At 26.6% G+C, this 20525-nt stretch overlaps 1 protein-coding gene across 2 annotated transcripts in view; it reads right to left on the bottom strand.

The window, feature by feature from the left end:
- LOC127281425 (tyrosine-protein kinase Btk29A) overlaps window positions 1–20525 on the bottom strand; it is an 84017-nt gene that overhangs the window by 50632 nt on the left and 12860 nt on the right. For both annotated transcript variants that reach the window (XM_051305132.1, XM_051305133.1), the window contains 2 exons: window positions 17020–17272; window positions 15317–15559 (listed from right to left, as the gene is read on the bottom strand). In XM_051305132.1, coding sequence (XP_051161089.1) covers window positions 15317–15559; window positions 17020–17272 — 496 coding nt within the window. The remainder of the gene's footprint in view (window positions 1–15316; window positions 15560–17019; window positions 17273–20525) is intronic.

Raw genomic sequence — 20525 nt, 5'->3', positions numbered from 1 at the left:
GCCATTTTGTTTTTTCAAAATTTAATGCCAGATTCGCAATAAGCAATCCCGAAATCCTCCGAGTAACAAGTTTCAAGCGAAATAGACGAATTTTAAATTTTTTTCGACAGCCATATTGGATCCGCCATTTTGTTTTTTCAAAATTTAATGCCAGATTCGCAATAAGCAATCCCGAAAACCTCCGAGTAACAAGTTTCAAGGGAATTTGACGAATTTGAAATTTTTTCGACCGCATATTGGATCCGCCATTGTGTATTTTCAAAATCCGATGCCAAATTCGTAATCAGCGACCTCAAAAACCCCCAAGTGACAAGTTTCGAACGAATCTGACGAATTCTTAATTTTTATTTCGCCATATAGGATCCGCCATTTTGTATTTTTAAAATCGGATAACAGATATGTAATCAGCGACCCCAAAAACCCACGAGTAAAAAGTTTCAAGCGAATCTGAACAATTTTTTAAATTTCACCCGCCATTTTGGATCCGCCATTTTTTTTTCAAAATTTAATGCCAGATTCGCAATAAGCGATCCCGAAAACCCCCAAGTAACAAGTTTCAAGTAAATTCAATTCGTTGTTATATTTTTCCGCCATTTTGAAAACGCCATTTTGAATTTTCGAAATCTAACATCAGATTCATAATTCGTGACCTTGAAAAAATTCCAAAAAAAAATTTCCAGCCAAGACGAAAAATTGACGAAAATATTTAAAAGAAAAATTGTTAAGTTTTCATTAAACTTGTTACTGGGGGTTTTCAAGGTCGCTGATTACAAATATGATGTCGGATTTTCAAAATACAAAATGGCGGATCCAATATGGCGGTCGACAAAATTCAAAATCAATCAGATTCGCTTGAAACTTTTTTCTCGGGGGTTTTCGGGGTCTCTGATTACGAATCTGATACTAGATTTTCAAAATACAAAATGGAGGATCCAATATGGCGGTCGACAAAATTTAAAATCAATCAGATTCGCTTGAAACTTGTTTCTCGGGGGTTTTCGGGGTCGCTGATCACGAATCTGGCATTAGATTTTAAAAATACAAAATGGCGGATCCAATATGGCGAACTAAAAATTAAAAATCACTTAGATTCGCTTGAAATTTGTTATTTGGGGGGTTTTCGAGGTTGCTGATTACGAATTTGGCATCAAATTTTCAAAATATAAAATGGAGGATCCAATATGGCGGTCGACAAAATTTAAAATCAATCAGATTCGCTTGAAACTTGTTACTCGGGGGTTTTTGGGGTCGCTCATTACGAATCTGGCATTAGATTTTCAAAATACAAAATGGCGGATCCAATATGGCGAACGAAAAATTAAAAATCACTTAGATTTACTTGCAATTTGTTACTCAGGAATTTTTGGGGTTTGAATTTGCTTGAAAAGAATATTTTTCTAAAAATTATTTTATCTATCAATTGTAATAAAAATAAATTTTAAAATCTTTCTACAATCAATTTTCTTTTTTCTTTTTTTTTTTATTCTATTCCACCAAAAAGGATCGAAATAATCGTGAACTAAAATTCAATTGCATACATATATAAAGATTCATTAGAGAAATCCTTTCAATCAAAGCCGGAAATATTATCGGAAGATTCTCTCTCTCTCTCTCACTCGCTGTATAAAACAGAAATGTCGTGTCCCAACTTTATCGGAATTACTCTAAATTAAAAATTCTTTTCCAAAAGTTTGTTCCAACTCAAACACAAAACTTTAATAAAACTTTTTAACATAAAAAACGGAGAAAAAAGTACATTTTAGAAAAAAAAACAACGAGAAAAACTGTAGCGTGGATTGAGAAAGAGAAAGAAGGAGAAAAAAATTTCTCCACCTATCATCGGGATAGAAAAATAAAAAAAAAAAAAAAAAAAAAATCGACAACTTTCAAAGAGAAAAACTTTTTCCGCGAAAGCTTCTGACAAAGGAACATGATATTGAACATTTTAACTTTTCAAGAAATTCAACTTTCGTATATAGAGGATAGGTATAATATCTAAATGTCGAAAACATAAAATTCAAAAGCAATGCCAAATCTTGTTTTTAATATTTAGCTCTACATTTTTAATAATTGCGAAAGAAAATATATACTATATATATTCTTTTACAAAAATATTTTAATTTTATTTAGAAAAAGCAAACAGTTTCAAGTTAAACTTTGTTTTTATTTCCAAATCTCTCATTAAATTTTTATTAAATACAATTTACACTCATAATAATTTAGAGCAGAAAGTTTAAAATAAATGTATATATCTTTTTTTTTTTGTAAATAAAAATGTTCATTATTACTTTCGGCATCGAAATTATATTTATTTTCAAAAAATAAATTTAAACAACCGATTTTTCATACTACAGAATTTTTAACTTAACCTAAAAATCATTTAACAGAATTTCTAATTGATAGAATTTTCATTAGTCCGAAATTCCAAATTTCCGAACAAACAATCGATTTTGGCGCGATTTTTAAAATCAACCAAACAAAAGTTATCCATAAAATTGTTATTAGTTGATTTTAAAAAACGCGCCAAAATCGATTGTTCGGACATTTGCAATTTCGGACAAATGAAAATTCTATTAATTAGAAATTCTGTTAAATGATTTTTTGGTTAATTTAAAAATTCTGTAGTATGAAAAATTGGTTATATGGGAAATTATATTAAATAATAATTCGAACAAATGAAAATTCTATGCAATGAAATTCTACCCAATAAAAATTCTTTAAAATTCCCAATATATGTTAAATGAAAATTTGAGCAAATAAAAATTCTGTGAAGTGAATTTTCGGTTATATAAAAAATGAAAAAAAAATATATATTTAACCGAATTTAAGAGGTCCTTTTTTGAAAAAAATATTTTTTTCAAAATTTTTCTAAGTTATAGTTATTGAAAATGAGAGCAAACAAACTCTGAATTTTTCCGGTGACAGGTATCCTTTTTTGCACTATAGAGGAAATTGCGCCGGATTTTTTATTAAGGAAACGTCACTCGCGTTCTTGATATATATTTTTAACATCTATATATATATATATATATATATAAACTTATTTCATCGAGGGGACAAAAGTTTTCCAATAATCGTGTCAATATTTCGTGTATATCTATATTCTTCACTAATTAAATTCCCGAATGCTCGTCAAATATATAATATTTATGAATAGATAAAATTATTTTTTTTCCAATTTATTTTTTTTTTTTTGCGAAAAAGAAATATGTTTTTTTTATAAAATATTTCGTTAATTAAATTAGTTTTAAATTTAGCCATTTTTTTCATTCTTTTTATACAGTAAAAAAAATTTATTTGATTTAAATAATCGCTTACTTGATTATTATCAAACTAGCAAAATTAAACGCGCGCCAAATTGAGTATTTAATTGTTTGTTATAAAGAAATTAAAGATTAATATTATCAATAATAATTTAATTTATTAGAATATTATTACATATTAAATGATAATAATGAAAATTATATGTTTACAGGCCTCGGATTATACGACTTTTTCCGACTTTTTTTTCAAAAATACGACTTTTATCGACTTATTTTAATAAAATGCGACATTTTTTTTTTACATTTCAAAAAAAATGTAAATAAAATACCTGTTTTTAGTATAAAATGTTGATCTTCTTCAGATCTTCTTCAATTCAATTATTTAACAAATTTTGAACTAAAATGATTCTTCACTAAATTAATTATTTTTAATAATTTTAATGAAATACATCACAAATTCAATTATATCAAAATTATTTTTCAATTAAAATTTTTATGAAATTTAACAATTGTTTAGAATTTAAAAAAAAAATATATCACAATAAAATTGAATTATTTTTTAAAAATTTCAATTCAAAATAAACTAAAATTCAATTATTACCCGAAATTTTAATTCAAAATCAATTAAAAATCCAATAATTATCCAAAATTTTCATAATTTAAAATTTAATTATTTACCAAGTTTTCAATTTAAAATGAAATAAAATTCAATTATTTTCTAAAATTTCTATATTCAAAATTAATTATTCAAATTTTCAATCAAAAATGAACTTAAATTAAATTATTATCCAAAATTTCAATTAAAATTCAATTATTTCCCAAAATTTTCAATTCAAAATGAACTGAAATTCAATTATTTTCCAAATTTAAAATTGAATAAAATTTCAATATTCTCAAAAATTTGAATTCATAATTAATTGAATTTTCAATAATTTGAATTTAAAAGCATCTAAAATTTAATTATTTCTAAAATTTTCTATCGAAAATTTTTTTTTTGAAATTTAATAATTTCAATTATAACTCTAAGGAAATTCAATTATTTTTAATGATTTTTATAATATTCTTTGGAAATTTAATTATCTGAAACTATTTTTCAATTAAAAACTTTTGAAATTCAATTTTTTTTTATGTAATTTCTAATATATTCATTCATCAACAGAAATAATTAGAAATTTCTCTTATTGTAATAATTATTGTCTGAAATTTAACACAATCTTTTGAAATTCAATTATTGCCAAAAATTTCAATTAAAAAGCTTCAATTATTTTTAATGATTTTTATAATATTCTTTGAAAATTCAATTATCTGAAAGCATTTTGCAATTAAAAAGATTTTTAAGTACACTTTTTGTCTGTAATTTCTAATAAATTCTTCAATTATTTGAAATTCAATTTTTCTTGACATAAATTCCGTTAAATTGAAATTGTATTAATTTGAAATTCGATGTACTAGAAAATCGGCTTTATATAATTTTACTAAATAAAAATTTGATAATTTAAAATTTGACGCCGTAAAATTTAATTATTTACCAAGTTTTAAATTTAAAATGAAATAAAATTCAATTATTTTCTAAAATTTCTATTCAAAATTAATTATCCAAATTTTCAATCAAAAATGAACTTAAATTCAATTATTACCAAAAATTTCAAGTATAATTCAATTATTTTTAAAATTTTCAATTTAAAATCTTTCAAATTCAATTATTTTCCAAATTTTCAATCAAAAATCAAATAAAATAAAATTATTATCCAAAATTTCAATTCAAAATCAAATAAAATTAAATTATTTTCAAGAATTTTTAATTCAAAATCAATTAAAATTCAATTATTTTTAAAAATTTCAATACAAAATTAAATATAAAATTTAATTATTTTCAAAATTTTTAATTCAAAATCTTTTAAAATTCAATTATTTTCCAAATTTTCAATTTCAAATCAAATAAAATTAAATTATTTTCAAAAATTTCAATTCAAAATCAATTAAAATTCAATTATTTCCCAAATTTTCAATTCAAAATCTTTTTAAATTTAATTATTTTCCAAATTTTCAATTCAAAATCTTTAAAAATTTAATTATTTTTCAAATTTTTAATTTAAAATCAAATAAAATTCAATTATTTTAAAAAATTCCAATTACAATTCAATTATTTCCCAAAATTTTGAATTCAAAATGAACTGAAATTCAATTGTTTTCCAAATTTAAAATCAAATAAAATTTCATTATTCTCAAAAATTTGAATTCAAAATTAATTGAATTTTCAATAATTTGAATTTAAAAGCATCTAAAATTTAATTATTTCTAAAATTTTCCATCGAAAATTTTTTTTTTTTGAAATTTAATAATTTCAATTATAACTCTAAGGAAATTCAATTATTTTTAACTATTTTAATAATATTCTTTGAAATTTCAACTATCTGAAACCATTTTTCAATTAAAAATGATTTTCAAATTATTGTATTTTGTCCGCATTTTCTAATAAATTTTTAGTGAAATCATCTAAAATTTTAATTACAAAAATCACTTAAAGTTTCAATTAATTTCAAAAATCTCAATTTTAAATCTTTGGAAAATTCAATTAAATTTAAAAAATATTTTCCAAAAATTGTTTGATAAATTATTTTTAGTTCTGTAAAATTTAATAATTGTTTGAAAATTAACAATATCTTTTGAAATTTAATTATTTCTAAAAATTTCAACTTTAACCCTTCGAAAAGGATTATTATTAAAAAAAAAAATTTTTTATTTAAAAATCTGTAAAATATTTTTGTTAAAATAAAAAACAAATCCACTTTTTTTTGGAATATAAATCGACTAAAACTACTTTTTTGTGTCTTTAAGTTGATTCGAGGCCTGTTTATTTTATAATTAATATTTAATAGGTATTCGTTGGCCCCTGGTACCTTAAAAATTAATTTTTAAAAATAAATTTTTTTCAAATTACTATCTTGTACGAAATTTCCTGGCGCATCTTTTTTCTCATCATAAATTTTTTGTATTTGTATACAATTTTTGAATCAATATACAAGTTTAAAAAAAATTTCGTTGATAAACGTTGTGTACTTCAGCTTCGTGAATTGAATTTTCGAATTTGGAATTTTAAAGAAACTTATTCCGAAATTTGGAAACACAATTATACAACTTTGGCAAAAATGAGAAAAAAAAATTGTCAAAATTTGACACGTCATAAGATTACTATTCAAAAAAACACGTGAAATCAGAAAAGGCCAACTTCAAGTTAGGACAGAAGGACAGACCAAGCATTTTATTATTATCAAATATTTACTTGAAACAAATAATTTTTATTTCATATATTTGTTTTAAATACAAAAATTATTGGCTCAAATACAGTTCAACGGTTTTAAAAATTATTTGATTTAAATTGAATAATAAGTCAAGTAATCGATTATTTAAATCAAATAAAAAATTTTTTTTTTACTAGTGTTCTAATTTGATAAATTTTTATTCTAATTTTAATTAATAAAAATTAGATTAAAATTTTCGATTTCAAAAACTTGTTGTCTAAAATTAATGAAAATATGTTTCACATAGTTTTGAAAATTAAAAGTATATACTATGTATATAATAATAATTAAAGGAATTTATTCGTTGAAAATGTTTCATTAAGGGCCGAGCTTTTCAATCCAAAGCTTAAATGCTAAGCTTGGCTTAAATTTCGCCACTCGACGCTCGACTGACTCAATTAAATTTGCAGTCTTCGGTCAAGCTTAACTTTATAAAGCTTGAGTTGCAATAGCACCACGCGAGCGCTTTGGGGAATAAAATTTCTCAAATTGTTTCATCATTGAAATGCGACTTGCGAATAAAACTATATAAACTTTTTGCGTCTCACTTGCGACTTTATAAATAAATTTTAAGGCCGCATGATTATTCCATAGAAATCATTAATTAGAATTTTTATTTTCAAAATTTTTATTCGAAATAATATTAACGTATTTTGGACGAATTTTCATTTTTTGAATTAGCATTTTAAAGAATTTCCATTTTTTACACGAATTTTTACATAACAAAATTTTTTAGCTACTGAATTTTTATTTTACAGTCATTTTCTTTAGATGAAAATTTTTTATTTTATTTATTTGCACACAAATTGTTATTTGTTAGAATTTCAAAAACGCCAAATTTTCATTTCACCGAAATTGCAAATAGAACAAACATAACCTATACAAAAAGGCTTTTGGCGCGATTTTTAAATTTCAACCAATCAAGAATTTTAGAAAAATTTGTTATTGGTCGAATTTTAAAAATCCCGCCTAAATCTTTTTTTTGCAGGTTATGTTTGTTCGGTGAATTGAAATTTCGGTCAAATGAAAATTTGGCGTTTTGAAAATTCTACCAAAATGAAAAATTAGTTAAAATTAAAATTCTTTTCAAAATAAAAAGTCATGTAAAAAAAATGACTGTAAAATAAAAATTCTGCTAAAAATTTTGTCAAAAAAAAAGTAAAAAACTATTAAAAAAAAAAAAAAAAACCCAATTTTTTGAAATTAGTTTAACAAGTCAACAATTCACATATTCAAAGGATTTGATAGAGGGGAAAAAAAACCTCTTTTTTTGTCCCATCAGTCAGAAGGCTTTTTTACCTGCACTCTTTTCAAATCGATTTCAAAACTTTTCGGAGTAAACAGAACTCGTTTGGTGCTAATAGATTACTTAATGCTCATCGCTTTGAAGCAGTAAAATTGTCCCCCCGAGAGCATCGTAATGAGTTCAAAAAAAAAAGAAAAAAATTTCTCGCCTCTAACGTGTATATATCATATATATAAAAAAAATACTTTCCATATGCAAATTAACGAGATAGATCGAGGAAAAGTACAATATATATTATTAAAAAAAAAAAAAAAAAATCCTCGTCCAGGCAGAAAGGTAAAAAAAAACTACTATAGAGTTCTCGGGTGAAAAAAAAATAGAAGTAGAAGAAGATTCTTCAATAGCGACGACAAATTCTAAATGAAGTTTCATTTGACTTGAAGCGAGAAAAATACTCGTTTTCTCTCTTATTTCAACCTGAATTTTCTGCATATATGAAAATTCCTCTTTTCTCGACGACTCTCATCATAAAAAAAAAAAAAAAAAAATAGGCGACTCTTCCTGATTAAAAACGTTAGATACGAGAGAGAGAGAGAGAGAGAGAAGAAGAGAAAGACGACATAAATTTCCCGTGGCGAGTTTCAAATGTTGCTTTAAGTATCTTCTTTATTCTTTAGAATATTTTTCTCTTCAACGAGAGGAAGAGAGAGAAACTTCAATTATCGTTAAACAAAATGTTTTCATCAAAGACTACGAATGTCTTTGAAAAAGAAAAGAGTTTATTTTCCCCAAAGGACTCAATTTCGATTCCCCCCCCATTTTTATTATTATTATTATTATATCATATCATCTTCGTTTATTTTCACTATTTATGACAAAAAAAAAAAAGAATTTTTTTAACTGAAAAATATTAGAAATAATTTGTTAATTTTTTTTTTTTTACTGAGAAATAAGGACTAAAATAATAAAATTGAATTTTTATTTTCGACCGAAATTTCAAATGACTGAAGAAACATAACCTGCAAAAAAAAAGATTTTGGCGCGATTTTTAAATTTCGACCAATTAGAATTTATTGAGAAAATTTTTATTGGACCGAATTTTAAAAATCCCGCCCAAAACTTTTTTTTTGCAGGTTATGTTTGTTCGGTCAAATGAAAATTCGGCGTTTTAAAAATTATAGTAAATAAAAATTTAGACAATAATAATAATAATAACAATTTAAATTCGAATTTTTGTTTAGCACAATTTTTACTACGATGAATTTTTATTTACATGAATTTTCTATTTGGTAGAATTTTCAAAACGCCGAATTTTCATTTGACCGAACAAACATAACCTGCAAAAAAATAGAGTTGGGCGGGATTTTTAAAATTCGGGACAATAAAAATTTTCTCAATAAATTCTGATTGGTCGGAATTTAAAAATCGCGCCAAAATCTTTTTTTTTTGCAGGTTATGTTTCTTCGGTCATTTGTGAAATTTCGGTCAAGTAAAAATTCAATTTTATTATTTTAGCCCTTATTTTTCAGTAAAAAAAAATTAACAAATTATTTCTAATATTTTTCAGTTGAAAAATTCGTTTTGAAAATTCTACCAAGTAGAAAATTCATGTAAATAAAAATTCGTCGAAGTAAAAATTGTGCTAAACAAAAATTCGTTTATTTTCACTATTTATGATAAAAAAAACAAGAATTTTTCAACTGAAAAATATTAGAAATAATTTGGTAATTTTTTTTTTTTACTGAGAAATAAGGGCTAAAATAATAAAATTGAATTTTTATTTGACCGAAATTTCAAATGACCAAAGAAATATAACCTGCAAAAAAAAAGATGCTTCAAATTTTTTTTTTAAATTGTTGAATATCCAAATTAACGAATTTTATTTTTTCAAATTTTTATTTACACAAATTTTTATTTTAGAGAAATTTTTAAAACGACAAATTTTTCTTTGACCGAAATTTCAAATGACCAAACAAACATAACCTACAAAAAGATTTCGGCGCGATTTTTAAAATTTGATCAATCAAAAATTATCAAGAAAATTAGTCGAATTTTGAAAATCGCGCCGAAATCTTTTTGTAAGTTATATTAGGTGATTTTAAATTTTGGACAAATAAAAATTCAACGTTTTAAAAATTCTAGTTAATAAAAATTTAGACAATAATAATAATAACAATTTAAATTCGAATTTTTGTTTAGCACAATTTTTACTTCGATGAATTTTTATTTACATGAATTTTTCTATTTGGTAGAATTTTCAAAACGCCGAATTTTCATTTGACCGAACAAACATAACCTGCAAAAAAAAGATTTGGGCGGGATTTTTAAAATTCGGTCCAAATCTTTTTTTTGCAGGTTATGTTTGTTCGGTCAAATGAAAATTCGGCGTTTTGAAAATTCTACCAAATAGAAAAATTCATGTAAATAAAAATTCATCGAAGTAAAAATTGTGCTAAACAAAAATTCGAATTTAAATTGTTATTATTATTATTGTCTAAATTTTTATTAACTAGAATTTTTAAAACGTTGAATTTTTATTTGTCCAAAATTTAAAATCACCTAATATAACTTACAAAAAGATTTCGGCGCGATTTTCAAAATTCGACTAATTTTCTTGATAATTTTTGATTGATCAAATTTTAAAAATCGCGCCGAAATCTTTTTGTAGGTTATGTGTTTGTTTGGTCAATTGAAATTGCGGTCAAAGAAAAATTTGTAATTTTAAAAATTTCTCTAAAATAAAAATACGTGTAAATAAAAATTTGAAAAAATAAAATTCGTTTAATTGGAAATTCAACAATTTAAAAAAAAAAATTTGAAGCATTTAAAATTTTTTTTTTTTAAATGACAATTATGCTTCATTAAAATTGGACTAAATTTAAATTCTCTGACGAGTAAAAAGTTTATATATAGTTATTTATCTAGGATTAAAATAATTCATAAATGAAATTGTTTCGAGGGATTTTCCTATTAATCAAAGAAAATAAAAATAAAAAATAAAAAAAAATGACATGGACTTTATATAAATGGGCAACTTTCAGCTCGATTTATCGGGAAAAATGCTTTTTACGACATGGTTTACCACTCCTCGTAAATTAAATAAAGCCGAGTGGACGAACTAGCGTTAAAAAAAAAAAAAAGAAATTGAAAGCGCACCCAAGTGACAAAAATAACGAAGGGATTTAAATTTGTATTTGTTCTACGAAGAACAAATACCGAGAATATGTCCCGTAAAAATCATTTGTAACACTAATTATTTATATTTGTTGAGAGAGGTAAAAAAAAAATTGACGCACAATTTATTTTAAAAATTGTAACCAAAAAAAAAAATTTAATTTTCAATTAAATTAAAATATTTTCCATAATTAAATTTTTTTTGCTTTCTCATAAAATAAAAAAAATTCTGATAAAAATAGTTACAAATAATAAAATTAAAGAAAATTAAAATTTTCGTTAATTTTTAAATTCAATTTTTACTAAGAGAAAAAAAACAAAATTTAAATCGATCAATTTTTTGTTCATTATCCATTTTCGTGAATTTACAAAAGAGAAATTTGTCGAGAGAAAGAGAAAAGAGTGGAGGGGGAGGAATTTTCAAGGAAAGTTTGTTCAATTCAAAGTTTAGAACCAAAAGTTTCGAGACTTTTCAACTCCTCGAAAAGTTTTGCTGTAAATTTAACTTTTACACTCTCAAGAGGCAATTTTGGGTTGGGTCAAGGAAATTATTTTTATTATTATTACTATTATTATTATTGTTATTATATTATCATAAATGTACTTTAGAATCTTTTACAAGACAATTTACAAGTTTGTATCTGATAATAATATAATATATATATATATATGTGCCATTCCAGGAGTTTTTTAGCACTTTTCGGAGTAACCTTTCCAAATTAAATGAAACATTTTTTTATTAATATTTATTAATATAAAGGTCCAAAAAAATCACTTTTTAAGTAAAAACAATTGTTTATTTAAAAAATACAACAATAAATAATGCAAAAAATTCACTTTTTTCCTGCAACTCCAAATAAATTGGTTTAAAGATCAAAATTTTCCTTATCTTTCAAGCTTTAATACCGCACAAGAAACATTGAGTCCGAGAAAATATTCAACTCACAATTTTTTAAACAATGTTTGTTTACTTTTTTGTATTTTATTTACTGTGAAACGTCTGCTAAAGCTGCGCGCGACGTTTGGAAGTTGTCGCTTTCCTTATTGAGCAGAAGCTCATTACACTAGCGTAGTAAAAAACATGTTGTGTGAAAAGTGAGGTTATGTTGTCATTAAACGAAACGTAAAAATTTCTGGTTATCACATTGAATGGTTTTTAATTATCTACTTTGCAGTAAAAAATCATAAAAAGCATTTTTGAAGGATGAAAAACCTCACTTTTCACACAACATGTTTTTTACTACGCTAGTGTAATGAGCTTCTGCTCAATAAGGAAAGCGACAACTTCCAAACGTCGCGCGCAGCTTTAGCAGACGTTTCACAGTAAATAAAATACAAAAAAGTAAACAAACATTGTTTAAAAAATTGTGAGTTGAATATTTTCTCGGACTCAATGTTTCTTGTGCGGTATTAAAGTTTGAAAGATAAGGAAAATTTTGATCTTTAAACCAATTTATTTGGAGTTGCAGGAAAAAAGTGAATTTTTTGCATTATTTATTGTTGTATTTTTTAAATAAACAATTGTTTTTACTTAAAAAGTGATTTTTTTGGACCTTTATATTAATAAATATTAATAAAAAAATGTTTCATTTAATTTGGAAAGGTTACTCCGAAAAGTGCTAAAAAACTCCTGGAATGGCACATATATGTTGAGAAAGAAATACTCGCGATTGAAAAATTTTCAATCGAGTCCCGCCTCTCTTTTAAATTCAATTTCCTTTTATTTTATCAACTCAATTCAATTCCAAGCTGCGTTTTTTTTTCTATTCAACGTTAAACTTTTATAGAAAACAAAAAAAAAAAGAAAGAAAAAAAAAAGGTTTTTATACAATATCTCTCGTACAAAACATGTGCTAAAAACGTTTTTAATTACTGCCTAAAGCTCCTTGGGAGAATAAAAATGCAAAAATAAATAAATAAAAAAAAAAAAAAAATTTGAAATCTTTTTTTAATTAAAAATTTTTTTAAAAAAAATAACAATAATCAAAATTGACGAGTTTTTCAAAAGGTTTTTTTTTTTTTTAGTGAAAATTTATATCAAATAATAATAAAAATAAAAATAATAAAACGATATAAAATTTAATTTTTATATATTATGTATATATATGTATAAATTGAAATTACTTTTCCGAGTTTATTGGATATTCAGTGTGAGAGAAAATCTTAAATGGATTTTTAATCAAGAATTTTCCAAGTGTAAAAAGCAATTGAATATTTAAGTATCGAAATTTGAAAACGATTCAAATCAGCAAATAATTCACAGACTTGAAAGCTTTTTCTATTTTCCAAGGATTCTACTTTGAATGAATTCTTTCTTTTCTTTTTTTTTTTTTTTTTTAAATTTCTTCAAATATCGAAATTAAAAATGTCATTCCGAGCAGAAAAAAAACTTGCAAATGATTTAAATATTTATAAAAAAGAAATAGAAAAATTATTTTTTTGCAAAAAAACATTTTTTATTTTGTAAAATTTTTTTTATTTATTTTTTAAAGTATTTTTTACTTATTTATCGGAAACCCCCCCCCCAAGTAACGAGTTTTCAATCAAAAACGACTAATTTTTAATTTTTGCTCGCCATATTTAAACCGGCATTTTGTATTTTTCAAATCCGACATCATATTCGTAATCAGCGAGCCTGAAAACCCCCAAGTAACATATTTCAAAAGAATCCTGTGGATATTCAATTTTTTCATCCGCCATATTGGATCCGCCATTTTGAATTTTGAAAATTTGACATTATATTTGTAATTACCGACCCCGAAAACCCCCGAGTAACAAGTTTCAAGCGAATTTGACAGATTTTAAATTTGTTCGACCGCCATATTGGATCCGCCATTTTGTATTTAAAAAATCCGACAATATATTCGTAATGAGCAACCTCGAAAACCCCCGAGTAACAAGTTTCAAGCGAAACAGACGAATTTAAAGTTTTTTGACCGCCATATTGGATCCGCCATTTTGTTTTTTCAAAATCTGATGCCAAATTCGTAATCAGCGACCCCGAAAACCCCCGAGTAACAAGTTTCAAGCGAATCTGACAGATTTTAAATTTGTTTGACCGCCATATTGGATCCGCCATTTTGTATTTTAAAAATCCGACAACATATTCGTAATGAGCAACCTCGAAAACCCCCGAGTAACAAGTTTCAAGCGAAACCGACGAATTTAAAGTTTTTTGACCGCCATATTGGATTCGCCATTTTGTTTTTTTAAAATCCGACATTATATTCGTAATCAGCGACCCCGAAAACCCCCGAGTAACAAGTTTCACAAAAATCTGACAAGTTCTTTTTATAATACCATTGTTAATTCTTTTACTTTACTTGAAACTGGATTCTTGGAATTTTTCAAGGTCACGAATTATAAGTCTGCAAATTTTGAAAATTCAAAATGGCGGATCCAATATGTCGGAAGACAAAAATTAAAAATCCATTGAATTCACTTGAAATTTGTTACTCGGGGGTTTTTAGGGTTGCTGATTACGAATCTGATATTAGATTTTAAAAAGACAAAATGGCGGATCCAATATGGCGGGAAAAAAAATTAAAATGAATCAAATTCGCATTAAACTAGTTACTCGGGGGTTTTTGGGGTCGCTGATTACGAATCTGATATTAGATTTTAAAAATACAAAATGGCGGATCCAATATGGCGGGGGAAAAAATTAAAATGAATCAAATTCGCTTAAAACTTGTCACTCGGGGGTTTTTGAGGTCGCTAATTTCGAATTTGGCATCGGATTTTGAAAATAAAAAATGGCGGTTCCAATATGGCTAACTAAAAGTTAAAAATCAGTCGTATTCGCTTAAAACTTGTCACTCGGGGGTTTTTGAGATCGCTAATTACGAATTTGGCATCGGATTTTGAAAATAAAAAATGACGGTTCCAATATAGCAAACTAATAGTTATAAATCAGTCGTTTTCGCTTGAAACTTGTTACTCAGGGGTTTTCTAGGTCGCTGATTAAAAAATTTCGGCATTAGGTTTACAAAATTCAAAATATCGCATTCAATGTGACTAAGAAATTTTGTTTAATTATCAAATTTATCTAAAACAACATAACAGACCATAAATCTATTATTGAAAATCAGTGGAATTTCACAGATTTTAACATTGATTGAAATTTACAAAAGAGAGAATTTAGAGAGACAGTCAAATGAAAATTACATTTTGATAACTGTCCTTTTTGGGAAAATTTGCCGCATGTGTACTCAACAAATATATAATAATAATAATTGTGTTTTCAATGGATGAACACAATTTGAAAATGCTTTCACCGTTAAACTAAATTTATATATATATATATATATAGAAATCTGAAATTTACTTACTATTGGAGCGTGCCTGTGAGGATTGAACTACGGGATTATTGTTCGCTTCGGCGTTGTTCTGTTGTTGAACACGATCCGTAGTGATGTTGGCAGAGGTCATCAAATTTGATGACTTGGACGACCAGTTGGTACACGCGTCACAGCCTTCCGCAGAACGAGTTGACATCCGGCAACAGGACCACCGCCTTCCGTACCAAAGACCCGTGTGATAACGACCACTGAGACTAGAATTCTCGTTGCACACTATACATAGAATGAAATGAGAAAAGTTCTTTTCATATATATGAATGGCTATTTTCAAAACCACCCCCTACCCTCCCACCCCGCAACGACGCCTAACGTATATATATATATATATAACTAAAAGCAACCTAGCACAAGCATTTCCAATGAAACTGGAACGCTGATGGCTCCAAAATTTCCATACAAACGGGCCAACCCTCTCTCTTTCAATATATATCTCACTCGCGCGCTACTTCAACCCTCATCTTTACTTACTTGGGTCAATAAAATGAAAATTTACATTTACTCACGATTAGCGTATACATTTTTTTTCTTTTTTATATCACAAATTCATAATTATTAATATTCTAATTCAAATATTTAACGAAAAAAAAAAGAAAAATTGGAAAACTTGTTGAACTTACTCAATTAAATTCAATGTGTAAATTTGAATTTGCAAATTTTCCCAAAGTTATACCGCGAAAATTGAGATCTCTTTTCACCAGTTAACTTATTAACCATCAAATAAATGAATTTCCATCTCTTGCGCGAAATATTTAAATAGAATTTATATTTAACATTTTACCCTATGGCATTTTGAATTGTTCAGCTTTTTGTTTCGTAAAAGAGCAAATATATATTTTTTTCATCATTGGCAATTTAATTAATATGAAAAAAAAAATTTTTTGTTTTAATTAATACAAAGAGAGAAATTATATAAATATATAGTATGGGGAAAAATATATCTAAAAGTCATTTTGAAATTGAAAAGTTATTCAAAAATAAAATTGTAAGATCAAAAATTTTCAAGGCTTTTTAATTAAGAAATTTTCGAACTTGAAGTATTATTAATCATCGAAGATCCACGAACTTGTTATATATATATATATATAGTCGTTTCAATTAACAAAGTTTTCAACTCTTGTGGAGTCCTTTTAATCAATAAATCTTAAAACTCACTTCCAATTTATCAACGCGCTTTCAACTTTTTGATTAAAAATTATCGTATAATTTCAATATTTTAAAATTATTATTATTTTAACTGAATTTTTATCCAATTTAAAATTTTTTACATCTTCCTTTTCTAAGAAAACAAAAAAAAAAATTTGAATTAAGGCACTATATGTGACGGCCGAAATTTTAGGCTTTTATCAGCAATTTTTATTTTCTGAAGAAAATAAAATATAACTCTACTGCTCTTTTTACTGTTTTGAACTATCGTAACGAAATTAAAAATTAAAGATAAATAAACATGTATTTATATACTCGGGTATAAGGGAATGACTGCGCGCGCATCAGGCAAGGAGTGGGGGAAGCGTGTGACTGTTGGATCTCGTGCGCCGCTCCAATAGCCACACGTTTCCCCCTACTCCTTACATGATGCGCGCGCACAGTCTTACTCCCCTAGAGTCGAAAGTAAATTGAGATTTAAAAAAATACTAACAAAAACTAATAGTAGAATAATTGTAAAAAATAATCACCAGATCGAATAGCGCGAATCCACTCGCTTCTTTCCTCTTCTCGTGCTGCAAGAAGATAAAGTGTATAATCCTGTGCAGTCTCACGATAACCCACTTGAAACGGAAAGCCAGCAGGTGCACCGCCACTTCCTGTTCCACTGGAGCTTGATACCGAATCACTTCCGTTAATCTCGTTGTTACTACCAATCCCAAGATTGGCGACCTCAACTATATGGACATTTTCCACGGCTATTCTGCCTCGCTCCTTGCGTCTCTATAATCAAAATCGATACTTCATTAGGCATTAGGAATAGCCTATATATCCCAAATTACCCCCGATTTGATTTCGATCTCTAATTTATTGGACGCGCCAAATCCCTTCGCACGAAATCCCACTGGGAATCTCTCTCTGTCAAATTCTAATTCGGTAGGAATTTTTTTTTTCGAACCGAAAAAAAACATTTTATCATTTAAGAAAACCACACAGTTATAAAATGCATAATGAATAAAAGCGCTTAGAAAGAAATATGGAAAATATATTCCAATTCTCCGCGTCGTTTTTCCTTCCAAGCTGAAAATTTATGATAGCTCACGTTTTAAGACTTAATTTCTGAGAATTGAAATTTTCAAAGTGTGAACGCACACGGGAATAATAATAATAATAATGCAAAAAAAAAAAAAATGAAAAACTATGTTCCATGTGGATAAAATTTCTGGATGCGCGCGGTCGTTTTATAAAATCCTTGCTCACGCGGGAAAATCTCGTTTGCATTAATAACTTTGTGGTCTACTTTTTATCAGTGTATACAGGAGAGGAGAAGAGGTCTGCGGATAATTATGTTGAGATTCGTATATGATTATAATATATTCTGCACGCGACCCAATTTTACCGCAGATGATTAACTCTTGATGTTTGTACAATGAATAATGTAAAATGCAAAAAGCACATTGTTGAATATATAAATAAAAAAAGGGTATGAGGGGATCAAAAAAAAAAAATTTCGACAATCTACCAATTTCGAAACTTTGGGATGTTTGGACTCATGTGCAGGGGTTTTTTTTTAAAGCAAATAAATTAAACGAACGGTTTATTAATTAATTGAAAAAGCCCCGACATTTTCAGTCGTTTAATTATAAAACAGTATTGATGATGTTAATATTGATAATTATCGCTGATAATAAATAATTCCAATTATTAACGACACGTGGAAAATTTGTATTTTAACAGAAAATGTGAAATAAAAACTGTAGCATCAATAAAATTCTATATATATATATATATATTTTTTTTTTTCGCTGTACGCTTTTAGAAAATAGAGTAAATTTATCAGAGTTGACAAGAAAAAATTACTGACGATGCATTTGGATTTTTGCAGGAGAAAAATTTTGAATGAAAAATGTTTGGGTTTAAAAATCTGGATATTAGAAATCAATTAGGTTTAGTATAGGGTTTCAAAGTTTATACAATCGAAGGTTGATTGAGTGTTAAACTAATAACATATAAAGATATGAATGGATCATCAAAAGATATAACCAAATTAAAGCTGGTTTATAAGGTACCAAATTTCAGATTCTCCTTTTATGGAGTATTGATTTCCTTTTCGATTTGTAAATACTGCCCCTTTTCGGATCGAATCAAAATTTAAATAATTTAACACCAACAGTGATAAAATTGAGAGAATTCACAAATGTTGAAATGACTTTTCGGCAACTTCTTTCTTTCTCTCAGTAAACCTTGAAAACTTCAACAGCACACAAATTTCAACACAATTAGAACTGCAACAATTTCAACAAAATTGACAAGCACCATTCACATCTTGTTTGAAGTTTGTATTGTAGTTTACAATTAGAGGCAACTCCGAAATCTACGAAGAAAATAAACTCAAGATATACGATGGTGATGATGATGATGGGTGGAAATTGAAAGTTCCTTGAAGCGTGCAACTGTGGAAGGTAGAGTTAAAGGAAACTGGAACTTGAAAATGTTTGTTGGAAAGATGAGCTGTCTGCAACTACTTTTCCTCCCTCTTTTCAAGTACTTGAAGACATTCCCTGTGTATTTATATAGGTATTCAAGCAACCGGCGAAACAATACTTCCAATTAACTTTCAAATTGATAACCTGACTTAAATTGTGGTCACAAAATAAATGGATACGACAAACTGCTAATCTTAATTCTTCTTGGAAGTTGCTAACTGCTGTTCACTCCACACCCTCTACTTTATATATATATATATATATGTATATACTTTAGAGAATGATTTAAGGTAATGACCTAAATTATCCCCGAGGCATCGAACCCGTGTGAGTGATCGTTCCAACTTATTCTTGGCTGATGGCAAAAGAGGATCGATCAATATTTCAAATTGCTTCCCAAAATTTCGTTATTGATGAACTTTATCCAACATTTGGGTTGAAAGAGTCCTTATTTAACAGAATTTTCATCATATCGATTATTTATTCAGGGGAATTTGTTTTTAATCTAATTTGGCATATATTATCATTTTGATGCAGGAAAAATTTAACTAAATATTAAAAAATTGATACTCTTGTGCTGATTTTGTTAAGCTGTTATCCACTCAAACAAAGTGATTTTGAAAATTTTGTACAATGAAATCTATAAAATACAGAAGTGTTTATATAAAAAAAATTATTTGTGGCAGTATTGCAAATTTTCTAAAATTGGTTTCGGACTTAAGTGGATTTTAAACAAAAATTTTAGGTAAATAAAAATAGATTTGTGGCAGTATTGCAAATTTTCTGGAATTGGTTTCGGACTTAAGTAAATTTTTTCCACAAAATTTTCGGTAAATAAAAAAAATTAGTGGCAATATTGCAAATTTTCTGCAATTGGTTTCGGACTTGAGTGAATTTTAAATAAAAATTTTCGGTAAATAAAAATAAATTTGTGGCAGTATTGCAAATTTTCTGCAATTGGTTTCGGACTTGAGTGAATTTTAAACAAAAATTTTCGGTAAATAAAAATTGATTTGTGGCAGTATTGCAAATTTTCTTGAATTGGTTTCGGACTTAAGTGAATTTTTTACACAAAATTTTCTGTAAATAAAAAAAATTAGTGGCAATATTGCAAATTTTCTGCAATTGGTTTCGGACTTGAATAATAAATACAAGACTTGAATATTAAAACCAAATGATTTAAAAAATTCTAAACAAGGGAATCTGTAAAGTAGAAATTCATACAAGATTATTGAAAAATATGTATAACGCGACACTCAAAAATAGAATCTCTTTTCCTGCAGGGAAATATTGATTGAGTAAATTTGGGAGGCGAACCAGAAATAATTCATTGAATCAATATGGAATAAAGTTTCTTTGGACAGAAGTTGCTGCTTCATTGGGGTTGCGAATCTACTTCAAGTGGCAAGAGAGAGAGAGAGAGAGAGAGAGAGAAAGAGACAAGAGTTTAAACGGGTGGTTTAAGTGAATCGATTATGTGCTGCTTGGAAGAGAAATGTCAAGACGAGTTGAGGACTTCGTTAGTGGGAGAGAGAGAGAGAGAAAGAGAA

This window comes from Leptopilina boulardi, unplaced genomic scaffold (assembly GCF_019393585.1).
Source record: "Leptopilina boulardi isolate dan_hultmark-lab unplaced genomic scaffold, ZJU_Lbou_2.1 LbouV2_266, whole genome shotgun sequence".
Taxonomy (NCBI): domain Eukaryota; kingdom Metazoa; phylum Arthropoda; class Insecta; order Hymenoptera; family Figitidae; genus Leptopilina; species Leptopilina boulardi.
The sequence above is the reverse complement of the archived record's forward strand: the minus strand, read 5'-3'. Positions and strand labels throughout refer to the sequence as shown.